Consider the following 22,167-nt stretch of genomic DNA (forward strand, 5'->3'; position numbering starts at 1 on the left):
TTCCAAACCTTGGGAATTTTTCCTCATGGTCCAGCAGTGTTAACCCTCTCTTGTTCACTGACAGCTGAACTCTTCATGCTGACTTTTTTAGCATATTATTAATTTCGAAAATAAAGAAGAACAGGGACTGGAGAATAAGGGACTAGATAGGACCTTGTAAAGAAACATAGTTCATTCCCCTGCCTTTGGATTGTTTCACATCTAATCAGAACTATTCTTGTTTTCACTCAGTAGCCACAGGGACACGTCAGCTCATCCCTGTCCAAATATTATTTGGAAGAAAAGGAAAGGAAGCTTATTTGTTTCATATCCATAATTTAACATACTTTTCTTTAATAGTACTTTTCCACAAGTGAATTTTATTTGTTTTCAGATAAAGACAAATTTGCAGAGACCACAAAAAGAAGTATCTGCAAATCTCATTGTGATGTTTCTTCTTTCCCACAGATTAAAGGTTGAACAAAACTTAAAAGAAGCAGCGATTCTATTCATTTGATACTGGACTTGAAACTCCTTTGACCTCAGAAACTGAAGATGAGGTTGCCATGGGAACTGCTGGTACTGCAATCATTCATGTTGTGCCTTGCAGGTAGAGTGTCATTTAAAAACTTTTTGATTTAAAAATGCTACTGTATTTCACACTAATTCAAAAGTGGGCCTTCGCTTTCGATGGCCATGATAAAATTGTAAGAGTGCGTGCTACAATGACTAGCATTTGCTGACACTGTTGAATCTGCTTGCCTGATGGTCTTTTAGTGGCTCTTTTCATGGTGTTGTATCCAAAGCTAGACACTGATGTTTCCACCTGTCTATCTGGTCCTTTTAGAGTCCTTTGAGCCATTATTTAGTTAGAAAGTTGTTATTTTTGCTCATCCCACTGCTCAATTGCACAGAGATATTGGGCAATAAAACTGATAACATAGTCTAGAGCCTTACCTCCTTTGATGTCTGCAGATAGAAGTTTATTTGGGTAGCTCTTTCAGTGTCTTTGTTAATATTACTCCATTTTTTCATCCTCTCTTTCATTTCGATATACCTATTGTTAGCAGGAGCTGGAAAGTAAGAAGACAGGAGATTTTTTTACCATATGCCCATGGTCAACTAGTAGATAAGGACTTTAAAGAGTTCAAACATACTATTTATTGCTTTCTCCATTTTCTGGAAGGTATGAGCCTACCAGCCGACATACATAATTCATATGTTGATGGAACCTAAGTCCAACATGCACTGAGAGTTTTCAGGTTGGCATGGTGGGCATCTTTCCAGGCCTTTCAGAGGGACACCTGAATATATTTGCATTTAAGACTTTTGGTTCACCATTACTCAGATCCACGAATTCATTCAAATAATGGTACTGAGTACCTTGCAAAGACCCAGCTTTGTTCTAGTGTCTGAGAATATAATCCGGAGCAAGTAGGACACAATTACTGCTCCCCTAAAGCTGTATTAGCTGAGTTCTATAGCTATATAGACTGAAAGCTTGATAGAACAGATTAATTGCAACTGTTACATAATTAAAGGTAGTAACAGTAATACTAAAATGTATAGGTCACTTACTCCATGCCAGACACTATGCTAAACTCTTGTACTTTAGCTCATCTCATTCCACCATGACCGCTAACAAGTAATAACTGTTTATTTGTACTCGCATGTCTATTTTTATTATTATTACTGAATTGGCAAGAAGTTAAGAAACTTACCCAAGGTCACCAAGCCAGTAAGTGGTGAAACTGTTAAGTTTCTGACTCAAACAGACAAACTCTAGAATCCATAGTTTTGATTATTATAACATACAGTATTTTAGCTATATTGTTGATTTGTCCAGTTCATGCTTGCAAATGTATTCTTGAAATTTGGGGTTTCATTTTTACTGTGTTTTTTTAAACACGAACTCTCCTTCACTCATAAGTAATCCCCTGCCTTTAAATCCTGAACCTCTTGCCTTTGCAAACATCCTCACCATTCCCTGATTTTGGACATTTTGCCATCTAGCCATCTGTTTTAGCTTTATCACTTCTCTTCCTCATCTGGTCAGAGCCTAAATCATGTCATCCCAGCAAAGTACATCAGACTCTGTGCCTCAGTTGCTTTTCTCTAGTCTTTTTTATGGACTTTGACCCTCCTAAAAAGGCCTCAACTGAGTCATTCTGGCTTTAACTTCTAATGACTCTGGGATGAATGTATTCTTTGAAGCTGAAAGCAGTGAATTGATGTTGCAGTATTTGACTACAGCAATGTGCTTATTTAACCCACTGTGCTGAGTAGATGTCAAGAAATTAAAGAGTTGAAAATTGAGGAAGACATTAATCTCCTCAGTTGTGTTTTGAAAAACTTGGACTTCTCACTGAAGATGTGTACCTGTATCTTTTTTCTTCACTTAGCTTTTTGTAGGGCATCAGTATATTGATTGTTTTTGTGAGCCTTTTTTGTGAACTCTTTCACATGGCATTAATATTCTCTTACCATATGCCTCCTTCAATGTAGGTAAAGTCAAGCTTTAATTAATGTTTTTGTTTTCTTGCTATTTGTCTTGATTTCGTTAATTTATATAGCACTTGACACTGAATTTTGAACAGCTTTCTTTAACTGCTTTAGCTTCTCATCCTTTTCCTTTTCTGTACTTAGTTACAGCTTTCATGGTAAGTTTTTGGCAAGGAAAATATTTATGCCTATTATGTTTACCATAATTAGTAAATCTCAAATGTTTCTGTTCCATAAGAAAGAAGATCCAAATGAATAAGCAGTCTTCTATAAGAGATATACCTCGAGAGGACTAGTAATTACTTAATTAGCAATTAATAATTAGTAATTTATGGTACAGTGGAAATGTTCTCCTCTTTTGCTAAATGCTACACTTAGTCTCTGAAAATAATTTTTTTTAAGAAGAGGGGTGCTTGCCTGGCTCAGTAGAGCATGTGACTCTTGATCTCAGGGTTGTGAGTTCAAGCCTCATGTTGTGTGTGGAGATTACTTAGGAAGAAAGGAAGGAAGGAATTAAGGTAGGAAGGCAGGAAGGAATTAAAGTAGGAAGGACTGGAGAGAGGAAGGAAGGAAGGAATTAAGATAAGAAGGAAGGAAGGACTACTGATGCCAGCAGTCTGAAAATCTAGTCCCTGCAAAATTGGTTTTAATTATTCTGCCTCTTAATGAATTTAAACTAGGGATCACAAAACTCTGCTACCTGAAAGAACAAGGAAGCGAACATGTGAGTGAAACATTCTTCAAGGGATAGTGACTCCTACATGTAATAGAAGATGTTGGTAATTGTGGAAAACGAGAGAAAACATATCCTATTAAATTACAAACCAGTGCCTGGCTCTAGTCCTTCATGCTAGGTCTTCTAGTTCTTCAAGACTTTTATGCATAAATCTCCTAATGTTTTAATATTGCCAACCCATTCACATTAATTTTTAAAATAAAAGGCTGCATGAAACCAACCAAATGGTCTCCCGTTTGCAAAGTTTATTTCAACCACTTGGTTTTTCTTTGTTATTATACACTTTGCCGAGTACACTACATGTTGGGATCTCTGTACTAATAACTCTTCCTTTTGCCAAGAATGTTCATGCTCTAAATGTCCCTGTCACTTTCCCTCTAACCTTATTAAATATCACTTAATTGGTGAGGCCTTTCTTGATGACAATACACAAATTAATATAAAGGAAAATAACTATTTTCTTTCACCAATACTTTATACCTCTCTTATTATTTTATTTTTTTCTAGAATTCTTATACATGTATGAATATCTGCATATTTTATTTGTCTTTATACTAAATGTCTTTCCACACTAGAATGAAACTTTATTAAGGCAGATATTTCTGTTTGTTTTTAGACCACTGCTATATCCCCAGCATCTTCAAAATGCCTAGTGAACAGTGCCATTCAATGAATAAATAAATATATTTCAAATAAATGAATGCTGCATACTGGCCATTTGTGAGAGAGAGAGAGAGAGAGAGAGAGAGCGAGCACGAGCATACACATAGGTAACTCTTTCCTCTGGTACATTCCTTAACCAATGAAGTATGAGGAACAGTAACAAATACTGCGGCCACCTGTCATTTGGAAGGACAGTTATTAGGCACATTCTACACAGTTTCTTAGAAGTCCTCAGAAAGACTGAATCCCAGATGCCCACAGTAGTTTCTTCTAATTTTCCCTGCTTCTCTCCTGCTCCCTGGGATCATCTCCCAAATAAATGTTTCCTCCTCTCTCCAAATCCTTCCCTCAGGCTCTGCTTTTGAGGGAACCCAAACCAAAAATATGCACACACCAATTAATAGAGCAGTAGGGTAATATTGGTCATGTCAATAATTGGGAAGAAACCAGATAGGAAACATAGCTTTGACAGATTATTGAAGTGTTGACTATGATATATATCCATATATGTATATGTGTACAAGTACTGATATGAGTAAATATAATATGCCTTTATATAGATACATCTTAAGTAATATCTAGGTCCTGGAACCAGATAGTTCCACTATTGACCATCTCTTTTATTCTTCTTACTGTTAAGTAGTTGCATTATTAGCCAGATGCTGGGCAGGTCATACGTGCCTCTCTGGGATTCACTTTATACCTCTGTACAATGAGGCTGTTAAACAGGTGGTCCCTAAAGTCCTTTTCAACTCAAAAGTTTTTGTTTTTAGCTCTACACAAGGTTTGAGAAGCATAGAGATTCTGAGAGCATTAGAGCTAAGCTTCAAATTTTATTCAACTAATAAGAAATCTTACATATGTCCTGTGCCTTACCATGTGTTACTGATTCTGTTCACGTTGGCAGAGTTTGAAAGAAAGAGTAAAATGGCTGGTCCATTTATTTGTTCATGTGCAGCAAGAGGTGTGAAGACATTTCAATACCCTGTGTGAATGCATGAAAAAAAAAATGCATGTTTGATGTATTCTCAGTTGATCTTGGTTCCAGGGAGGCTAAGTTTGTTCCCATCTCTGTGGTGCAGTTTAGCAATTTCAGCAATTATCTCCTTTTGAGAAAGTACATCCGTTCCAAATGCAAACATTTTATTGACTTGCTCACAAAATCCATGCTGTTGTCACAGCTGCATCTGGGGATAGGTAGTGGAGTAAAGGTCCTGTATAATTCAGGAGAGACCTATTCTAGGATTGGTAAGTGTTCACAAAATGTGGAGGAAGGAGGAGCCCTGGGTTGAATAGTTTAATCACATTCATGTCGCTTGAATCGATGACAATAAAATGGCCAATACCTGCAATCAGAGTCCTTGGAGAGAATGTTCAGTGGTCTTCAGAAGGGATGTTAGGCTCAGGAAATGTCTTATCAGTAAGACAAAAGTAGACTGTCTATGGTTTTGGCTTATTCCACGGTAAGAGAACACAAATACACATTAGGAACTTCCAGTATTTGTTGATGTTGAACTCAGTTAACATCATCTTTCCACATAATCAGAACATTCCAACAAAGTTGAGGATCATCCCTAAAACATCTTCCCTTCTTCATAATGCCCATATTGTCTCACCAGAATGGAGAGCACACTGAAGTTAGTTTCAGAGCTTATGCTCACAGTGCAGCCAGGTACAAAATTTGAGTTCTTCATATTCTCATATTTTTTTTTACAGAATAAACAGAATAATGGGCAACATTCAAATAGTTAACAGTTCTAGATAGAAATTAAACCTAGTACTGCCTCTGCTTTTGCAAAAGCTACAAGTATTCAATGATGATAAAAAAAAAAAACAGTTGAGTAAGTCTCAGTTTCCATATAGCTACTGCAAAGCATAGTCTTGTAGCAACCTGTTATTTTATTGCTTCTTTTTCTAAGAATCTGGTTTGCCAATGCATTTATAGTCATGCTGACTGAAGCCAAAGAATGGATTTCCTGTTTCCTCTGTGCTGTCTTCTAACCATGGCCATTAAATGAAGCCAAAGCAGTAGAAAGATTTACCAAGAAAAGAGCTAATAACTACATTAAAATGCAGTGACTCTAGTGATGAAAATTCAGGAAAGGAATGGGAAGAACTATGCCCAGAAAATAATAAATAGCAAGTGGAAAACTCCTTTTGAATATCATTTTAAGTATTTAAGTACATTTCATGGTGGGATAATAAAAATGAGTAATGAAGATGTTGAGGTAAATAGAGAAACTGGCAACAGCTTTATATCCCCATAGGCATGGACATATAGTAGCATCATACAACCCAAAAGTTCTTAGAAATATTCAATTTTAGACCGCTCTGGAAGCAAAGTCATTAATGGCTTCATTAGATATGCTCAGCCAAGCTGAATGTCTTAACTATATAAAATTCTCTTACTGATAGAGTCTAGGACATGTATCTACAAAAACAAAAGAAAAGAAAAAAAGAAAGAAAGAAATTCTGTTGAATGAAACATATTAGGAAGAAGGGAAAAAACAGTTGAAAATCTAAATATAACCATGCATTTCATATCAGCTTGTGCAACAATTTTCTGTAGAAATGTGGAATTAAGCCTAGAGCTTGAGGATAGCAGGTAAAAGGATAGCCTCTGGCAATTCCAACCTTGTCAGAAATGTGACCTGGAGACCCAACAGTGCTGGTAGTTAAGAGCATGGGGCTTTGAGATAAAATAGATAGGTCTGTTGTTTAAAAGCTGTGTAATCTAGCGATTCTATCTCCCTAAGTCTTTGGTGACCCCGCCATCTATAAAATGGACAGAATAAGTATATTTCCCTCATTTAGTTTATGAGGATTGAGATCATGTATATGTTCTTCGTGCTTAACACATTGTCTGATACTTAGCACGATTCCTTGTGAGCTACTGTTCATTGACTGATTGAACACACATTTGAGGATCTGCCAGCGCGAAGCATCGCACTGTTGTCTAAGAATGTAGTTCTAAGTGAAACATAGTCCCTGTCCTCTTGGCCCTGGTGGTCATGATGATGATGACAATGACCATGATGATACCAGTATCAGCTTCTTAGCACACTGGTGTCTGGCCTTCTTCAGTGGTTGAAGATTGCATAGCAGAGTTTATAGCTCATTTGTTGCCCTTCCTTCACCTTTTTGCAACATGACCTCATCTTTAAAATGGGGGTTATAATAATAATAATGAAGAATACCTATGAAAAATGAATACCTAAATTGATTAAATCTGTATGTTTAAAGGCACTTAGGAAGTTATCTAAGTCACCTAGACAAAGTGTTAGTTGCTGTTAATGTCATTATTAACATCATCACCAGCAGCAACAAACCTGTGGGCATCCATTTGCGTGTACAGCAGCCACAACATTTAGAGTCTACCTCCTAGAGGGAAGGCACCTAGAACAGTTGCCAGTTGGAGCCATATATCTGGGGAACTGGCCCTGGGAAAGTGCTGGGAAGGTTTTTGTGATGGGGCCTCCAGAAATTATCAAGTTGCAAAGAGATGAGGTTTCTAAAGAGAGAAGGATCTGATGGCTCAAAATGATGAAAGATTTCTAAAATAAATTTTACAGAACAACAATAACAATAACAACAACAACTAAGACAAAGAAAGGTGCACATAAAAGCCCCTAATGAACTGTGATGGAATGTGCCAGTGTAAAGACTGTGTGCTGTGCCATACCCTTCTATTCTTCTCTCCCCCTAAACTCCCATTGTTGATGTCAACCAGATACCTCATCCATATGATAAACAGAGTTTGATGAGGATATTGCCCCGCACTGTTTTAATACTACCCTTAATCTGTTTATTGCTTGTTAACTATGAAATATTTGCTGAACAGTCTGTTTAGCAAGCCTATTAGGGGCTGGTGGCAACTACAAGAATAATGAGTGAAAATTTATCGAGCATGTCTGTGCCAGATATAGTATCACATTCTTGAGTGCAGTATTCCATTTAACCTGACAATAACCCATTTCCTAGATGAGGGGTTACATGTCCTGACTAAGGAAGCAAAGCAGTATTTGAATTTGAGTCTATCCAGCTCCAAAGCCTGGGCTGTTAACTGTGATGGTATGATATCTAATGACACCTAGTCCTTGTCCTATGGAGCTCACCATCTTGTAAAATACTATGAAACACTACTTCTCGAATGCAGTCCATGTACCAGCAGCATCAGCATCACCTAGTAATGTAGTAGAAATGTAGATTCCTGGGCCCAAGCCCAGACCTACAGAATCAGAATTTGTGGAAATGAGCCCCTCAGTGTTTGTTTTAACAAGCGATCTATAAGATTCTGATGCTTTTGAGTGCTTGAGAACCACACTTAATGCTTTCAGAGGCAGGTAAGGCAGAAATTGTCATTATCCCAATTTTACATGTGGGAATCTGAGTGGTAAGTGACCTGCTCAAGGTTATATGCCTGGCATTGATGGCAAAGCTAGAATCTAAGCTTTGTGATGCATAACCTGGTGGCCTACTTTTCCCCCTGGTATATATGCTCTCTTTTCACTCAGTCTGGTTTTCAGAGCACCTTACTGAATACCTGCTAATACAAAGTAAGGGCTTTTTATGCTGAAGAGGTGTCCTGAGTATTGAAATAATTAAATTTTTCTGCCTAACCTTGTTTCACTGCCTGTGAACCACTACCAGGTGATACTGTCCTGTGCTCTTTATCTGTTTTATGGTGTAATGAATTCAGAAAAGATGTTGTTCTTTAATTTTGAAGGGAAATAGCACTATGGGTAGAATCTTGGGAAAGCAGAAAATAAAAGAAAAATGTCCCTTGAGGCTACAAATACAGTATAATGACTCATCTTTTTGGTAAACAATAATGTACATATATAATGTACAAATAATGTATGATTTATGTGCTTAGAGAGATAGAGGAAGATATTTTGCAAACCCCTAGTGGATTGTCAGGTTGTTTGGTCTTCTTAGAGTAATCCAGAATCCTTTCCCTTAAGGAAGAAAACATATCATTTTGTTTTGGAAAGAAATAATTCCATGGGATATAGCTCACCCCTTCAGATATGAATTGAGATGTGTGTCCAGGGTTCTCTTTTCTGCAGCAAGGTTTGGAAAAAGGCCACAGAAGACCGACCCCCTCTAAAGCTTTTAAATTTGTGCTGAAGCCAGCCACAGTTAGCTATTGAGCACTTGACGTGTGAGTAGTCCAAACAGTTCCCAAATCTGTAGTAGTTTCTTTCCTAGGGCAGCTGAAGCAAATTACCACAAAGTGGCTTAAAACAATAGAAATTTACTCTCTTATGGGTCTTGAGGCTGGAAGTCTGAAGTCAAATGTTGGCAGGGCCACACTCACCCTGTAGGTTCTGGGGAAGAATCCTTCCTTGACTCTTCCTGCCTTCTGGTTTTGGCAGCAGTCCTTGGCATTCCTTGTCTTATAGATGCATCACTTAAATCTCTGCCTGCACCTTCACATCACCTTCTTTCCGTGTTTGCCGTGGGATGTTGGAAACCTAATACAAAGAAAGCATATAAAATACCTCTAGTCGTTCTTATACGAATTACATGTTGAAATGAATGCATTGGGCTAAACAAAACATTAATTTGCCAGTTTGTTTTTATTTTAATGTAGGTGGTAGAAAAATGTTAATTATATATAATGTGGCTCACATTATACTTTTATTGAATAGCAGGGCCATAGAAGGTATAGGAACTAACCTATTAATCCTTAGTTTAAAATTGTAGCTGAGGAGAATTCCCTTCTCTTTCTGTCTTTGTAGAAGTAGAAACCCCATGCTGGTAACCCTGAGCCTGAGGGGAAGTTGACTGGGAACAGGTGCAGAGGGGAGAGGTACAAAATGTAAAGTTTATAAACTTTGGACTCAAAGAATGGGGTAAATGCTTTGTTTATCACAGTACCTCTGAGGTGCCTTTATAGAAGAAAGAATGTCAAAGTCTTCTATCCAGCAAAAACAGTGAAGTATTCAAGACCAGAGGAGTCTTTGAAAAGCAGAATTTCTAACAGAAAAATCAGCAAAGCACACTGACCCGAATAGAAGTAATGTGTGCAGAAATGTATATAGCCATATTATTCATAATAGTCAAAAAGTGGGAACAACCCATTAGTTGATAAATGGATGAACAAAATGTGGAGTTTTATTGGTGGAGTATTATTCAGCCATAAAAAGGAATGGAGTACTGATACTCCAACAGGGATAAACTTTTGAAATATTCTTTTTTAAATGTTTTTAAAAGATGATTTATTTATTTTGAGAGAGAGAGAGAGAGAGAGAGAGAGAGAGAGCACACCCAGGCAGGATAGGGCAAAGGAGAGAGGAAGAGAGAGAATCCCAAGCAGGCTCTACACTTAACACAGCACAGAGCCTGATGTGGGTTCTAACTTATGAACTCGGAGATCATGACCTGAGCTGAAATCAAGAGTCAGATGCTTAACTGATTAAGCCACCCAGGCACCCCAACTTTTGAAATATTCTAAGTGAGAGAAGCCAGACAAAAAAGCCCATATTTTTTATGAATTCGTTTGTATAAATTATACAAAACATGGAAATCTTATAGAGACAGAAAGTAGATTAGGGTTGCCCAGAGGGGGACATAGGAGAGGACAGCAAATGACTGCTGTTGGGTATATTGTTTCTTTCAGGATGTTGAAGATACTCTGGAACTATGTAGTGATGACCGCACAACCTTATGAATATACTGTAAAACTACTTGTTTTAAGTTAAGGCTGCAGTAACCACAGATTTGGTGGCTTATAAGCAACAGAGATTTTTTGCTCACAGTTTCTGTGGGCTAGAAGTCCAAGATCAAGTTTCCAGCTTCCTTATGTTCTGTTGAAAAAAGGTCTTCTTCCACATGGCAGATTGTCAACTTCTTTCTGTGTCCTCATGATATGATGGAAGGTGCAAAGGATCTCTTTAGAATCTGTTTTGTCAAGGCATTCATTCCATTCATGAGAGTTCTGTCCTCATGACCTAATCACCTCCCAAAGCCCCTACCTCCTAATGTCATCACAGGGCTGGATTTCAATATGGGAATTTGAGGGGAAAACAAATACTCAGATCGTTATGCCATTTAATTGTACATTATAAAAGGGTGGATTGTATTGCATGTGAGTTATATCTTAATAAAAAAAAAAAACCCTGAGAAGAAAACTAAATATTTTTGATATCTTATTAAACATTCCATTTTATTGAGAGAGCCTGTCTTGTTTTCAGGATGTCAGCCTTACTCAGGGCCAACTTCCCATATACATGATGAACAGGATTACGGGATTGTGGACCTTTCCCGACTCCCTTATTTTAGGCAAGTGAACTGGTTTTGCCAAAGACACAGAGATAATTAGTGGCATAATCAGAATCCACGCTTCCCAAATTTTAATCCCAGTCTGTCTTCCACTGCTCTATTAAGGTACCTCCTAGTGTGTGTTTATGGACATTGGAGGTTTCATTCTAGCCCACACCCAAAGTGTAGATTCTGTAATAAGAGAAAAAAACAAACAAACATACATCTCATAGGTGAGATGACTCTGTGATACTGGCTTCTTCCCTGAACAAGAGAGGGGCGCTAATGTAGGTGGAAAGAGACCAACTGTGTGTGAGTGATCTTGAGGAAGCAGGATGAGCGTTGTCATCAATTTTGTCCAATGTTGGCATTTCTAGGAAGCAGAACATCTCTTTATTTACTGCCTGTCTATACAAAACTGCCTGTCTATACTGCCTGTCTATACAAAACTTAAAAATCTACACTGAGTTTGTGATTAAACTTCCACCTACCTGAGGATTATGTCCCAAGCCAAAGCTTTGTAAATAGTTTTGATAGAAAAAACTTTTTTGATACAAAAAAGTTTTCTGTCTTTTTGAAGACAGAAAGAGGAGAAATAGGAGAACTATTTTTTTTGTTTCCTTTTTGATTTAAATAAGTTGAATTTTTAAAAATGTGGCTCCTAACAAATTTAAAATTACCTGTGTGATTTGCATTCTCTTTTTACTGGACTGGCTACTCTAGAAGTTGTCTCAGGTTTCTTTTCAGTCAGGTGTCCCAACCTTTTTCTTCAAAAGGCTACATAGTAAATACTTTAGGTTTGGGAGACCATACAGTCTCTGTTGTAACTACTCAAGTCTGCCCTTTGAGTACTAAAGTAACCACACACAATACATGTAAGTGTGGCTGTGTTTCAGTAAGACTTTATACATATGTAAAAAAAATGTATATTCAGATACAAAGTATCTGAAGAATGTTTGAAGTTAAATAGATTATTTGAAAGGTATGAACGCAGCAATGTTATTTGAACTACTTAAGTTAAAAGAGATAAAAATCAATATAAACTCCCTGGTGTCAACTATTTGCTTCCATTTAAGTGACATCGATACCAGAAAGGAATTAACACACCTAGAGACGCATTCCGCTTGTTGATGTGGAAACAAGTGTCAGAATAAGTCAGGATAAATTTGAGATGCAGAAGAAAGCGTTGCTCTTTTCTAAGGAGCTTTGAAGATGAGTCTAGTAGTTGACCTAACATACCATTGTAGCAAATACACTACTTCAGCAGTCAGAGATTCACATATTTTCAGAGATGTGCTGTTATCCAGTCCCTTTCTTTTTGGGCAGGTGAGAAAACCAAAGAGCCAAAAGATAAATTCATTTGCCCACGTTCACATGTCTCACTGCTCTCAGAGCAAAGATGAAATATTGGGAATGTTTGATCGACTTTTATTTACTATTTTAACAAAATAGTAATTTTTCCCAGTTGGACTTGATCTTAATAGCTGTGTTTTTGTCACATCAAAACATGTCTATACTTTATGTAAATGGGCATGGAATTTTATTATTAAGAGTGTTTTAGAAATTTGTGATTGCCTCTGTCAGCTGTTTTCCCACCTGTGATAGTAGTTTTAGGTAACTTGGCTAATAATACCCTGTAGTCTTTTGAGACAGTGGCAAATAAATTTGGAGAAGAGATTAGATTGTTAATGTTAGATCTTTTGGTTCTTTTGAAAATATTTACCTATGTTTTATTTATCAATTTATTACCCTATGTAATAACAAATTACTAAGCATGTACTATCTTGTGTGTACTGATAGATGTTGGGCATACCAGGATATTTGTTGTTTGGTCCATGGATTTAAGGAGTTTATAATCTTGTGTGCGGAAACAATTTGTTTCAAACTAACATGTCCTGAGAGATTTAAGTGAGAACTCCAGGCAAAATACAGTGTTCCCAATGAACCATACTGTTAACACTTTCTTAAGACATTGCTTTGGTACAGCCTACAGTGGATAAGACCATGGTCCTGGGGCTGAGAGAAATCTGGGTTCACAATCTGTCTTAAGTGTGGTTACTGAATTGCTTGATGAACTTGGTTAATTCTCTAACAAAGGAGGCTTAAAATATTTAGAACAGTGACTGACCTATAATCAGGGTATGATAATAATGTCTGTTGAAATCATTTATTAATAACAAAGAAGCATGATCTTCTTCCTTTTTCCCACTGAATCCCAATGTATCCAAAACACTTGCATTTACTTTATATTCAATGGGTTTTGAATTACATAGTATGAATAAAGAAGAAAGACTGTAGTAGGAGTGTAACAGGAAGAGAATGCTGAAGTCAGGCATGCCTTCTGGCCTATCATTGATAAAACTAAGTAGGGAAAGTGATGGTGTTTAGTTTTGTTCTGAAGTTGACAAAAAAGGGGGCAGGTCATGACCTTATTCATAGGTAGGGATGGAGGAAGAAAACAAGATTGATGACTTTTTCTCTTATGTGATTATATTTTAAGGATAAATCTCTATTTTGTTCTTTATATAGCAATATAGGCACAAATGTATATAGGCATTTTTTTACCCAGTCTATTGGCCAATCTGCTAATATTTGAATTAGACAATTTTAGAAATTAAAGAGAATACTGTATCATTCATCTAACATTATCATTACTGTTAATCATTATTACTTTACCTGATTTGCCCTATTTCTTACCATTGCAACATGAAATAGAGTCCTACATTGCTTTATAATAGTAATAATAACACCAATAATTACTATCCTCTTCCTTCTCATCTAAATGCTTTGAATACATTATATAAATAATATTGGGTTCAAAGTAGGCCTAATGTGGCTAATATCATCACCTCTGCATTATAAGAGGGAGAAATCAGAGTAAGGAAGTGGATGAAAGTCATGAGGTATGGCTTCACCAGTAGCAGATATTTTCCTCCCACTCTGTCCTGGTCATCATCATCCTCAGTCTTTACCAGGTTCCTTCTAGAGCAGCACTCTTGGTTTCATAGTGTCCTGTGCATAACCCCCCTTCATAAGCTTCCTCCTCAGTTATTGACAGGATACATTATGATGGACAAGACCAAATTAAACTGTGCAGATGTTACTTCCCAAATTTGCTTTATTTTTGGATGTAGCCACAGTATAGTGATCTCTGCTTTCTTTCCAAGGAGGAATCTTTCCCCCATTTTCTTTTCTTTTGAGTTGCCATCTTGGTTTTCCCTCCACTCCTTATGGTAATATACATTATCTCTCCCTCTGACATAAGCTGGGTATGTTCTTTCCTCCTCCTATCTTCCTTTGCTTTTTTATTCTAATTATATCTTACCTTAGAATACAAATGTAAAACAAATGAAGTTGTCTTTAAGCACTCTTTCAAATTCCCAACTGTTCACCTCCCTCTGATTTGAAATTAGTGAAGTTATAATTTATTTGTTTAAAACTAAGCTAATGCATTCAAATATTCGAATGTGGTATGTACTTTGTATGTGCTATCTTCTTCTGTGCTCCTTTTAGAAGATAGAGTGAAATTCACTCAAAATCTTGTCCATAGAATAAAATACTACCTTCCCCCCAGGAATTATAACAATTTAAAGAAAAATAAATAAATAAATAAATAAATAAATTTACTTTTCAGAGCAAAAGAGTAAATAACAAAAATTCAATAGTACTTGTCTGGGTCAACAGTTTTTGTCAGGACTTGATGTGATATACTCCAAAGAATTTTACTGAGAAGTTATGAACTGCTGATGAGAGTAGCAAACGTGAGTTGCACACAAGTGATCTATGCAATGTAAAAATTGTCAAGTGAGAATGAATCCTCTCCTCTTTTTACTCTTCACAACTTTTGGACATCCTATTTGGAATGGTTTTCTCCCCAGTGGTGTGATATTTGTACAAAAAACTTGGTTTTAATATAATGCTTAACTAGTAACATAGCCATATTTGAAGCGGATGCTCTAAATTTCTTGCTTTCCCTTTATGATTTTATCAACTTGTTCCATCTTATTCCAGTAAAGATAAGGAAAGAGAAGAGGAAATTGTCAGTCAACTGCACTGCATAATTGTTTATGATTTCATATTATCTAAATTGATTACCAGTTCAGTAAAAGAGAAAAAAGTAAATACATAAAGATATGTTTTGTTCAGTAATTTGAGGTCACTTTTGAGGGGCGCCTGGGTGGCTCAGTTGGTTAAGCGTCTTGACTTCGGCTCAGGTCATGATCTCAGAGTTGGTGAGTTCCAGCCCCATGTCAGGCTCTGTGCTGACAGCTCAGAGCCTGGATCCTCCTTCAGATTCTGTGTCCCCCCCTCTCTCTCTGCCCCTCCCTAGCTCATTCTCTCTCTCTCTCTCTCTCTCTCTCTCTCTCATTCTCTCTTTCTCAAAAATAAATAAAACATTAAACGAAAAAAGTTTTTTAAAAAATCACTTTTGAAAAAAATGTAACTGTGGGAATAAATGTTAAGTAATCACCACTTACTGCGGTAACCATTTTGCAATATATACATATATCACATCATGTTAAACACCTTAAATGAATACAATATTATATGTCAATTATTTGTCAATAATACTTTTAAAAAAGACACTCTTAAAAACATCAAAAAAAAAAAAAACCCAAAAGCCTGAATTGTCCTCAGAATACTCTAATTCTGAGTCCTGATATTTTCCCACAAAAATAAGACTGTCATATAGTAGACAGGTTTTTAAGATATGCTGGCATCAACTGAGACTTTCTTCTTTAATCAGAAAAATTCAAAGGGAATTAATCAAGAAAGGAGTGAATTTATTCTTAAGTGAGTCAGTGTTATTTAATGCCTTGTCTCTCTATGATCTAAAAATTACCTCCCATACCGGTGTTGTGCATCCCTCATTTTAAGAAATGCTAATGCAGAACGATGACATCTTCCAGCTCCCCACAGTGAATGTTGTAATGCCCCAACATGATGCATCCAGTGCATCCTGGCCATATTGATTCAGATAAATCATATTTATATGTGTGATCATATTTTCTTCATTATTTCTCATATATGGAAAATCTGTTGGATTTGTTACCCCATGTACTATGTAAAAGTTTGTATAAATCATTTGTGGGCTCAGACGTGTAACAGTACCACTACCTTGATGATTCAATTTAATGGCATTCAAAGGCTTTATAAGATAGGCAGTCTTCTTACTTACCTGTGGAGAATATCACACAATGAGTGACATGACGGAGCCAGACTTCCCTGTGAATGGAGCTCACAGGGAATGGCATAGAATATTGTTAAGACTAGAGGTCCTTTAAGCACATTTTATTTTGAGAGTGCTGAGTAGTTGTGGCATTAGTTGTGTGGCATTTAACGTAGAAACCATTCTTAAAGTCTGAGGAAGCCCAGTTGGCTCTTATAAACATGACTTGTGCGTTTCCTTGGTTTCAGTGTCTTATCTTTAATATTCTTTGAAGTGCTTTTGTGTTCACTGATCTGTTTAAAGCGCAGTCTTCTTTCTGTTTTTAGCCATCTACTGCTATTATTATAATAATTCCGGTGTTTTAACTGTGTTTTTGAGTATAGTTTCTCCTTACATAGGACTATGTAAGCCATCTCTTCCCTCCACAAAGATAATATCTGGATTATGGATGCGTTAGAAGAATGCTAGTGTCATTCTTAACTTTTCCCCCCTCCATTAAGCAGTAGTGAACATTTATTGTCTCATGCAATTTGTTGTGTTGTGTTTTGATCATCAGGAATTTAGGAGCAGCTTATCTGGGTGTTTCTGACTCAAGGTCCCTCAGCAAGTTGCAGTCAGATGTTACCTGGAGCTACGGTGTCTGGGGGTTTGACTGGGGATGGAAGATGTACTTTCAGGTTGGCACAATCACATACATGGCTGGCAAGTTCATGCTGGCAGATGGTGGGTGGCCTCTGTTCCTCACTGCATGGAGCTCCCGAAGGGGCTGCTTGTGTATCCTCTTGGCACGTGCCCTTGTTTCCTCCAAGAGCAGCTGGCCCAGAGAGGAAGCAAAAGGAAGCCACAGTGCCTTGTTGCAGGCCATTGTGATAGAATGTCATTTCTACCATATTCTGTTTGTTAAAGTGAGTCACTATGACCTGGCCCCTCTTCAGGGAAGGGAATTAAGTTACATATTTTGAAAGGAAAGTGCGAAAGAGAAGTGGTTTATTTAAAACCACCACGATCTACTTTTCTTCATTGCCTCTGCTTCCATTTTAGGCCAAACTCTCATCATTTCTTACTGAGATGACACGTAACACTTCTAACTGGCCTCTTCCTTGTCTTAATCTCTTCCATTCTTGATGTAACAGCCAAGGCAATCATTTAAAAACAGAAACCTATCATATCATATTTCTTAACTTTGTGTGGCTTGCTCTTGCACATGGAATAAAATTTAAAGGACTTTTCACAACGTATAATGTCTTACATAAATGTCCCTGCCTTCTTCTCCAACTCCATCTCATGCAACTCTCTCCCTAGCTCATTAGAAATTTTAATCTTCTTGGGGCACGTGGGTGGCTCAGTCGGTTAAGCAGCCAACTTCAGCTCAGGTCATGATCTCACGGTTTGTGGTTTCAAGCTCTGTCAGGCTCTGTGCTGACAGCTAAGAGCCTGGAATCTGCTTCGGATTCTATGTCCCCCTCTCCCCCTGCCCGTCCCCACTCTCTCTCTGCCCCTCCCCACTCACTCTCTCTCTCTCTCTCTCTCTCTCTCTCTCTCTCTCTCTAAAATATAAATATTAAAAAAGAAAAGAAATTCTAATCTTCTTTCCTTTTCTAACACATCTCATTCTCTTCCTGCCCAAGGGCCTCGCCCGATCGTCACTCTGTCTTGAATGATCTTTTCCCTTGTTTTTCTATGATTGGCATATCCTTTGGATTTCCACTTAAATACCTCTCCATCAGAGAAGCTTTCCCTGATGAAACTAAAGTAGAACCTTTCTACCATGTTCTTTTTGTTTTAATTTATCAAAATATAATTGACATGTAACAAATTCCACACTTCAAAATGTACAATATGGCACATTTGATGTGCATATACAATTGGGAAGCCATCACCACAAGCAAAATAATGAATTTATCACCTCAAAAGTTGCCTCATGGCTCTTTGTGAAGAGCATCCTCCATTGTTTTCTAACCCTGTTTGTTCACTACAATGCTTAACACAATTTACAATTACAGTTGCAATGCTTATTATAGTTTATAATTGTTAATTGCTCTTTTTTCAGTTTATAATACTTTACCTATGTGTCTCCCAAGTAAACTAAGTGCCACATAAAGAGAAAATGCCCCTGTGGAGTTCATTGCTATATTCTGTGGTCATGTTGCCTGGAACTTTGTAGATGTTTGATTACATTTTTTTAAATAAATGAACAATTAAGTATATTATTAGCTGATGAGGGCCCTTAAAGAGATAGAGGTCAAGTGCTATAGTGTAGAGAGGCATTTAACAGTGTCAGGGAGATGAGGATTCCCTTAGGAGTGTGTGGATTGATTGCATTGTAGCTTCCTTTTGAATATGAATAGGTTTGTGAATTTTAACACAGCAAGTAAAACCATTCTGAGACTGAAAAAGAGAATGAGGTGCATATTTCTAAGAGGTAAACAAAGAAAAACAAGATCCCAGTTGGACTGTCATGTAGGGTAGGTGGAGAAAAGTTAAGCATTGAATGCCTTCTGTAGTAGTCTGGTTCTTTATTTCAGTAGGGGATGAGAGGCAGTGATTGAAGGTTCTTAGCTGGGTCTTGACTTCTGGTCATCCTGGCTTTCCTTCAGAACAATTAATAAGGTACTGGCAGATCAGAAAACGTGATTATCTTCCAAAGCTTTGTTTAACCTGTCTTTATGGTTTATATCATTCCTATTAAAGAAGAAAAGTTATGAATATGCAAATATCATTCCAAATATGTGTTTGAACTTCTCTAAAACTAAGGAGAGAATTGGTTTAATCATTCTCTGGAGTAGTCCATTTATAAATTGGTAGCACATCAATTGTTTGGTTTTAAGGTTTTCATAGCCTTAGAAATGTTCACACATATATTAGGAAATATATTTTGAGCACATCAGAATAGATGCTTAGTCCACATTTATTCTAGTATTTGTTGAATTGTATTGAGTAGTTATAATTGGAGAACTGTGTATTGAAGAGAGAATCACTGTCTGAATGGGAAGTCTGAATTTGAATTTGGATATCTTTAAACAGATTTCTTTCCTTTACAAGTCCTAATTTGAGCATATACGGTACCCATTCACTATTCTCTGAGGTCATATGTTGGACATACCTGCACAAGTATACTATATACAATAAGAAGAATAACAGATGTTTGGTCTGTACACTTCGTAAATGTGTGGTAATATCCATTTGATGTACCAAGCACAGTAGAATTCACAACTTTGTTTGATTTAATTTTATGTTTCAGTTGTTATCGACTAGTAGTATGGAGAACAATAACTAATAGGTAAATGGCATGATAGTGGAATGCCATATGCATTCACATATTTCTTGACAATGAAACTCTCAATAATATTTACTTGTTCATTTAGCACCTTCTATATGACACAACCTCAGCTTAATGAATCTGCCCCCATAATCTTCACAATTATCCTGATAAGTAGATATATTGAGATCATCCCTGTTTAACAGATGAGCATACTGAGGCTTAGGTAGAATTCATCCTTAGTTATTAGTAGCAGAATTGAATTGAAATTTGAGTTTGTGGCTCATGAAATGATCAGGCAATGGTTATTGACTTGTAAGTTCATATGATGACAAATTTTTATTTGATTATAGTCTGGATTAGGTATTTTTAATAGAAAGGAACATGTCATATTTTAGATGGGCAGGTGAAGATCCCATAAGAATGTTCTGCTTCAGTGTAGACCCAGATGTGCTGAAAATATTTTAAGGAGTAAATTATGTGGCCTTTTGTATTTTTTTCATCTACTTCTGAATTGAGTACTTAGATCTAGTCTTGCCATATAGCTAAAAGTATTTGATAAAGCTTAACCATCTGGTATGAGCAAGAAAAATAGAAACTGTGTCAATATTATCATCACTACCTGAAGTAGTCCCACATATTCATTTCCTGTGATGCCCTGGTCAGTCCAAACATTTATACTTGTATTTAAATAAAGTCACATATTTCAATAAATATTGTAATCTGGCAAGAAGTACATTATTTTTACATAAATAGATGTTTTCAGATAATTTCATTATTGTGTACTTCAAGAATATAGTACGTGGAAGACCTTGACTTATTTTGGGAACAGCATGCAAATTGGGCTGCTTGAATATCCATTGGCACATAATCAAGATAAATATCTGTAAGGGGGAGATTATTTGGGGAGCATAATATAATCACATTGCTTACATAGTTAATGATTCTTAATCTCGCATTTTATTGGAGAACTACATTTTATTGGAGTAAGTTTGAACAAAGTTCTTGAGAAACTGTTTTCTTTTGAAAATTTGAAGCATTACTCATCAAGACCCTTTAGACCAGTACTGTGCTCAAGGTACATACATGCCCATCCCATTCCAGGAAAACATGCAAATTACTTGCTCCTCATAAATAGATAATTTGGTAGAGGATTATTTGCCTTGGAATATCTGCTGGATCAGGATATAAGGGTGGAGCTTTCAGAATTCTTTATTATTAGATGGATAAAGAATGGTGTACGTGTGTGTTTCTGTGTAATTGTGTAAGTATATAGTTGTGGATTTAGAGTAGGTTTTCTTAGTCATTTTCAAAGATAAATATGATAAATTTTACATATTTCTTACCTCTCAACTCAGTCTGTTAGTGGAAACAATTGATATCTGATAGTAATTGGAAAAATAAAGGAATTTTTAAAAGAAATTTTAACATTTTTATTTATTTTTGAGACAGAGAGAGACAGAGCACAAGCAGGGGAGGGGCAGAGAGAAGCCTCAGACACAGAATCCGAAGCAGGCTCCAAGCTCTGAGCTGTCAGAACCAAGCCCAAATTGGGGCTCGAACCCACAAACTGTGAGATCATGACCTGAACTGAAGTCGGACACTTAACCAATTGAGCCACCCAGGAACCCACAAAAAATTACAGGATTTTTAAAGAAAAAAGTATTTATCTCATTAGTCACAGTTCCTTCTCACATGGAGCGTGTGACCAGCGTTTAACCAGTTTGCGTATAGAACTTGAGATGTGATCTAAGTTAGATTTTAGCAGAATAGTACATCTCTTCATGGTGACACTTCACTTTCTTTGCTTGTCTTATGATTTCATTGGCATATTTTTTTTTTAATTTTTTTTCAACGTTTTTTATTTATTTTGGGGACAGAGAGAGACAGAGCATGAACAGGGGAGGGGCAGAGAGAGAGGGAGACACAGAATCGGAAACAGGCTCCAGGCTCCGAGCCATCAGCCCAGAGCCCGACGCGGGGCTCGAACTCACGGACCGCAAGATCGTGACCTGGCTGAAGTCGGACGCTTAACCGACTGCGCCACCCAGGCGCCCCTCATTGGCATATTTTTAATTAGCTCCTTCAAAACATCTGCCAATATTACATAATTTAAGTGTTTCTGATGCATTCTTTCTATTTATATCAGATACCAATAAGTTTTATAGTAAAATGATTTGGTTTTGGCATTTTAAAGATGGTTTTGTTCCTAGTTTCTATAGCAGGTTCTATTTGAATCTATGTCTATCGTGTAGACACTAGGACAAATTTCACAATGTCACACAGCATGGACTAGAGAACAGGATTTATTGGAAAACTTACATAGGTCAAGAGCAACAAAGAAAAGAGAAGGCAAAGTTCCCCTAATCCTTTTCGTCCCACCAAAAAATATGTCCTAGCCTGATTGCATTGTGCCTAGAGTGGTTCTGTGTTCCTGTCAAGGGTTCCTTCCCTCCAGTGGTCTACCTTGTCAGGAAAGACTAAGTAGAATGATTGACTCTTGGCCTGCTCTTTGTAGGAGTTCTAGAATACTGGCTCCAGCACGTAGAGACCTTTTGGCTCTATGAGATGTGATACTACCCTTTGTATGGA

The 22,167-nt window shown here is 37.0% G+C and overlaps 1 protein-coding gene across 1 annotated transcript in view; it reads left to right on the plus strand.

The window, feature by feature from the left end:
• The first annotated feature begins 449 nt into the window (after positions 1 to 449).
• The window catches only part of CNTN4 (contactin 4), a 460,587-nt gene continuing 438,869 nt past the window's right edge, over positions 450 to 22,167 (plus strand). Inside the window, exon 1 of the mRNA XM_032592345.1 lies at positions 450 to 589. Coding sequence (XP_032448236.1) covers positions 535 to 589 — 55 coding nt within the window. The 5' untranslated portion in view covers positions 450 to 534. The remainder of the gene's footprint in view (positions 590 to 22,167) is intronic.

Source organism: Lynx canadensis, chromosome A2, assembly GCF_007474595.2.
Source record: "Lynx canadensis isolate LIC74 chromosome A2, mLynCan4.pri.v2, whole genome shotgun sequence".
In the NCBI taxonomy this organism is placed as follows: domain Eukaryota; kingdom Metazoa; phylum Chordata; class Mammalia; order Carnivora; family Felidae; genus Lynx; species Lynx canadensis.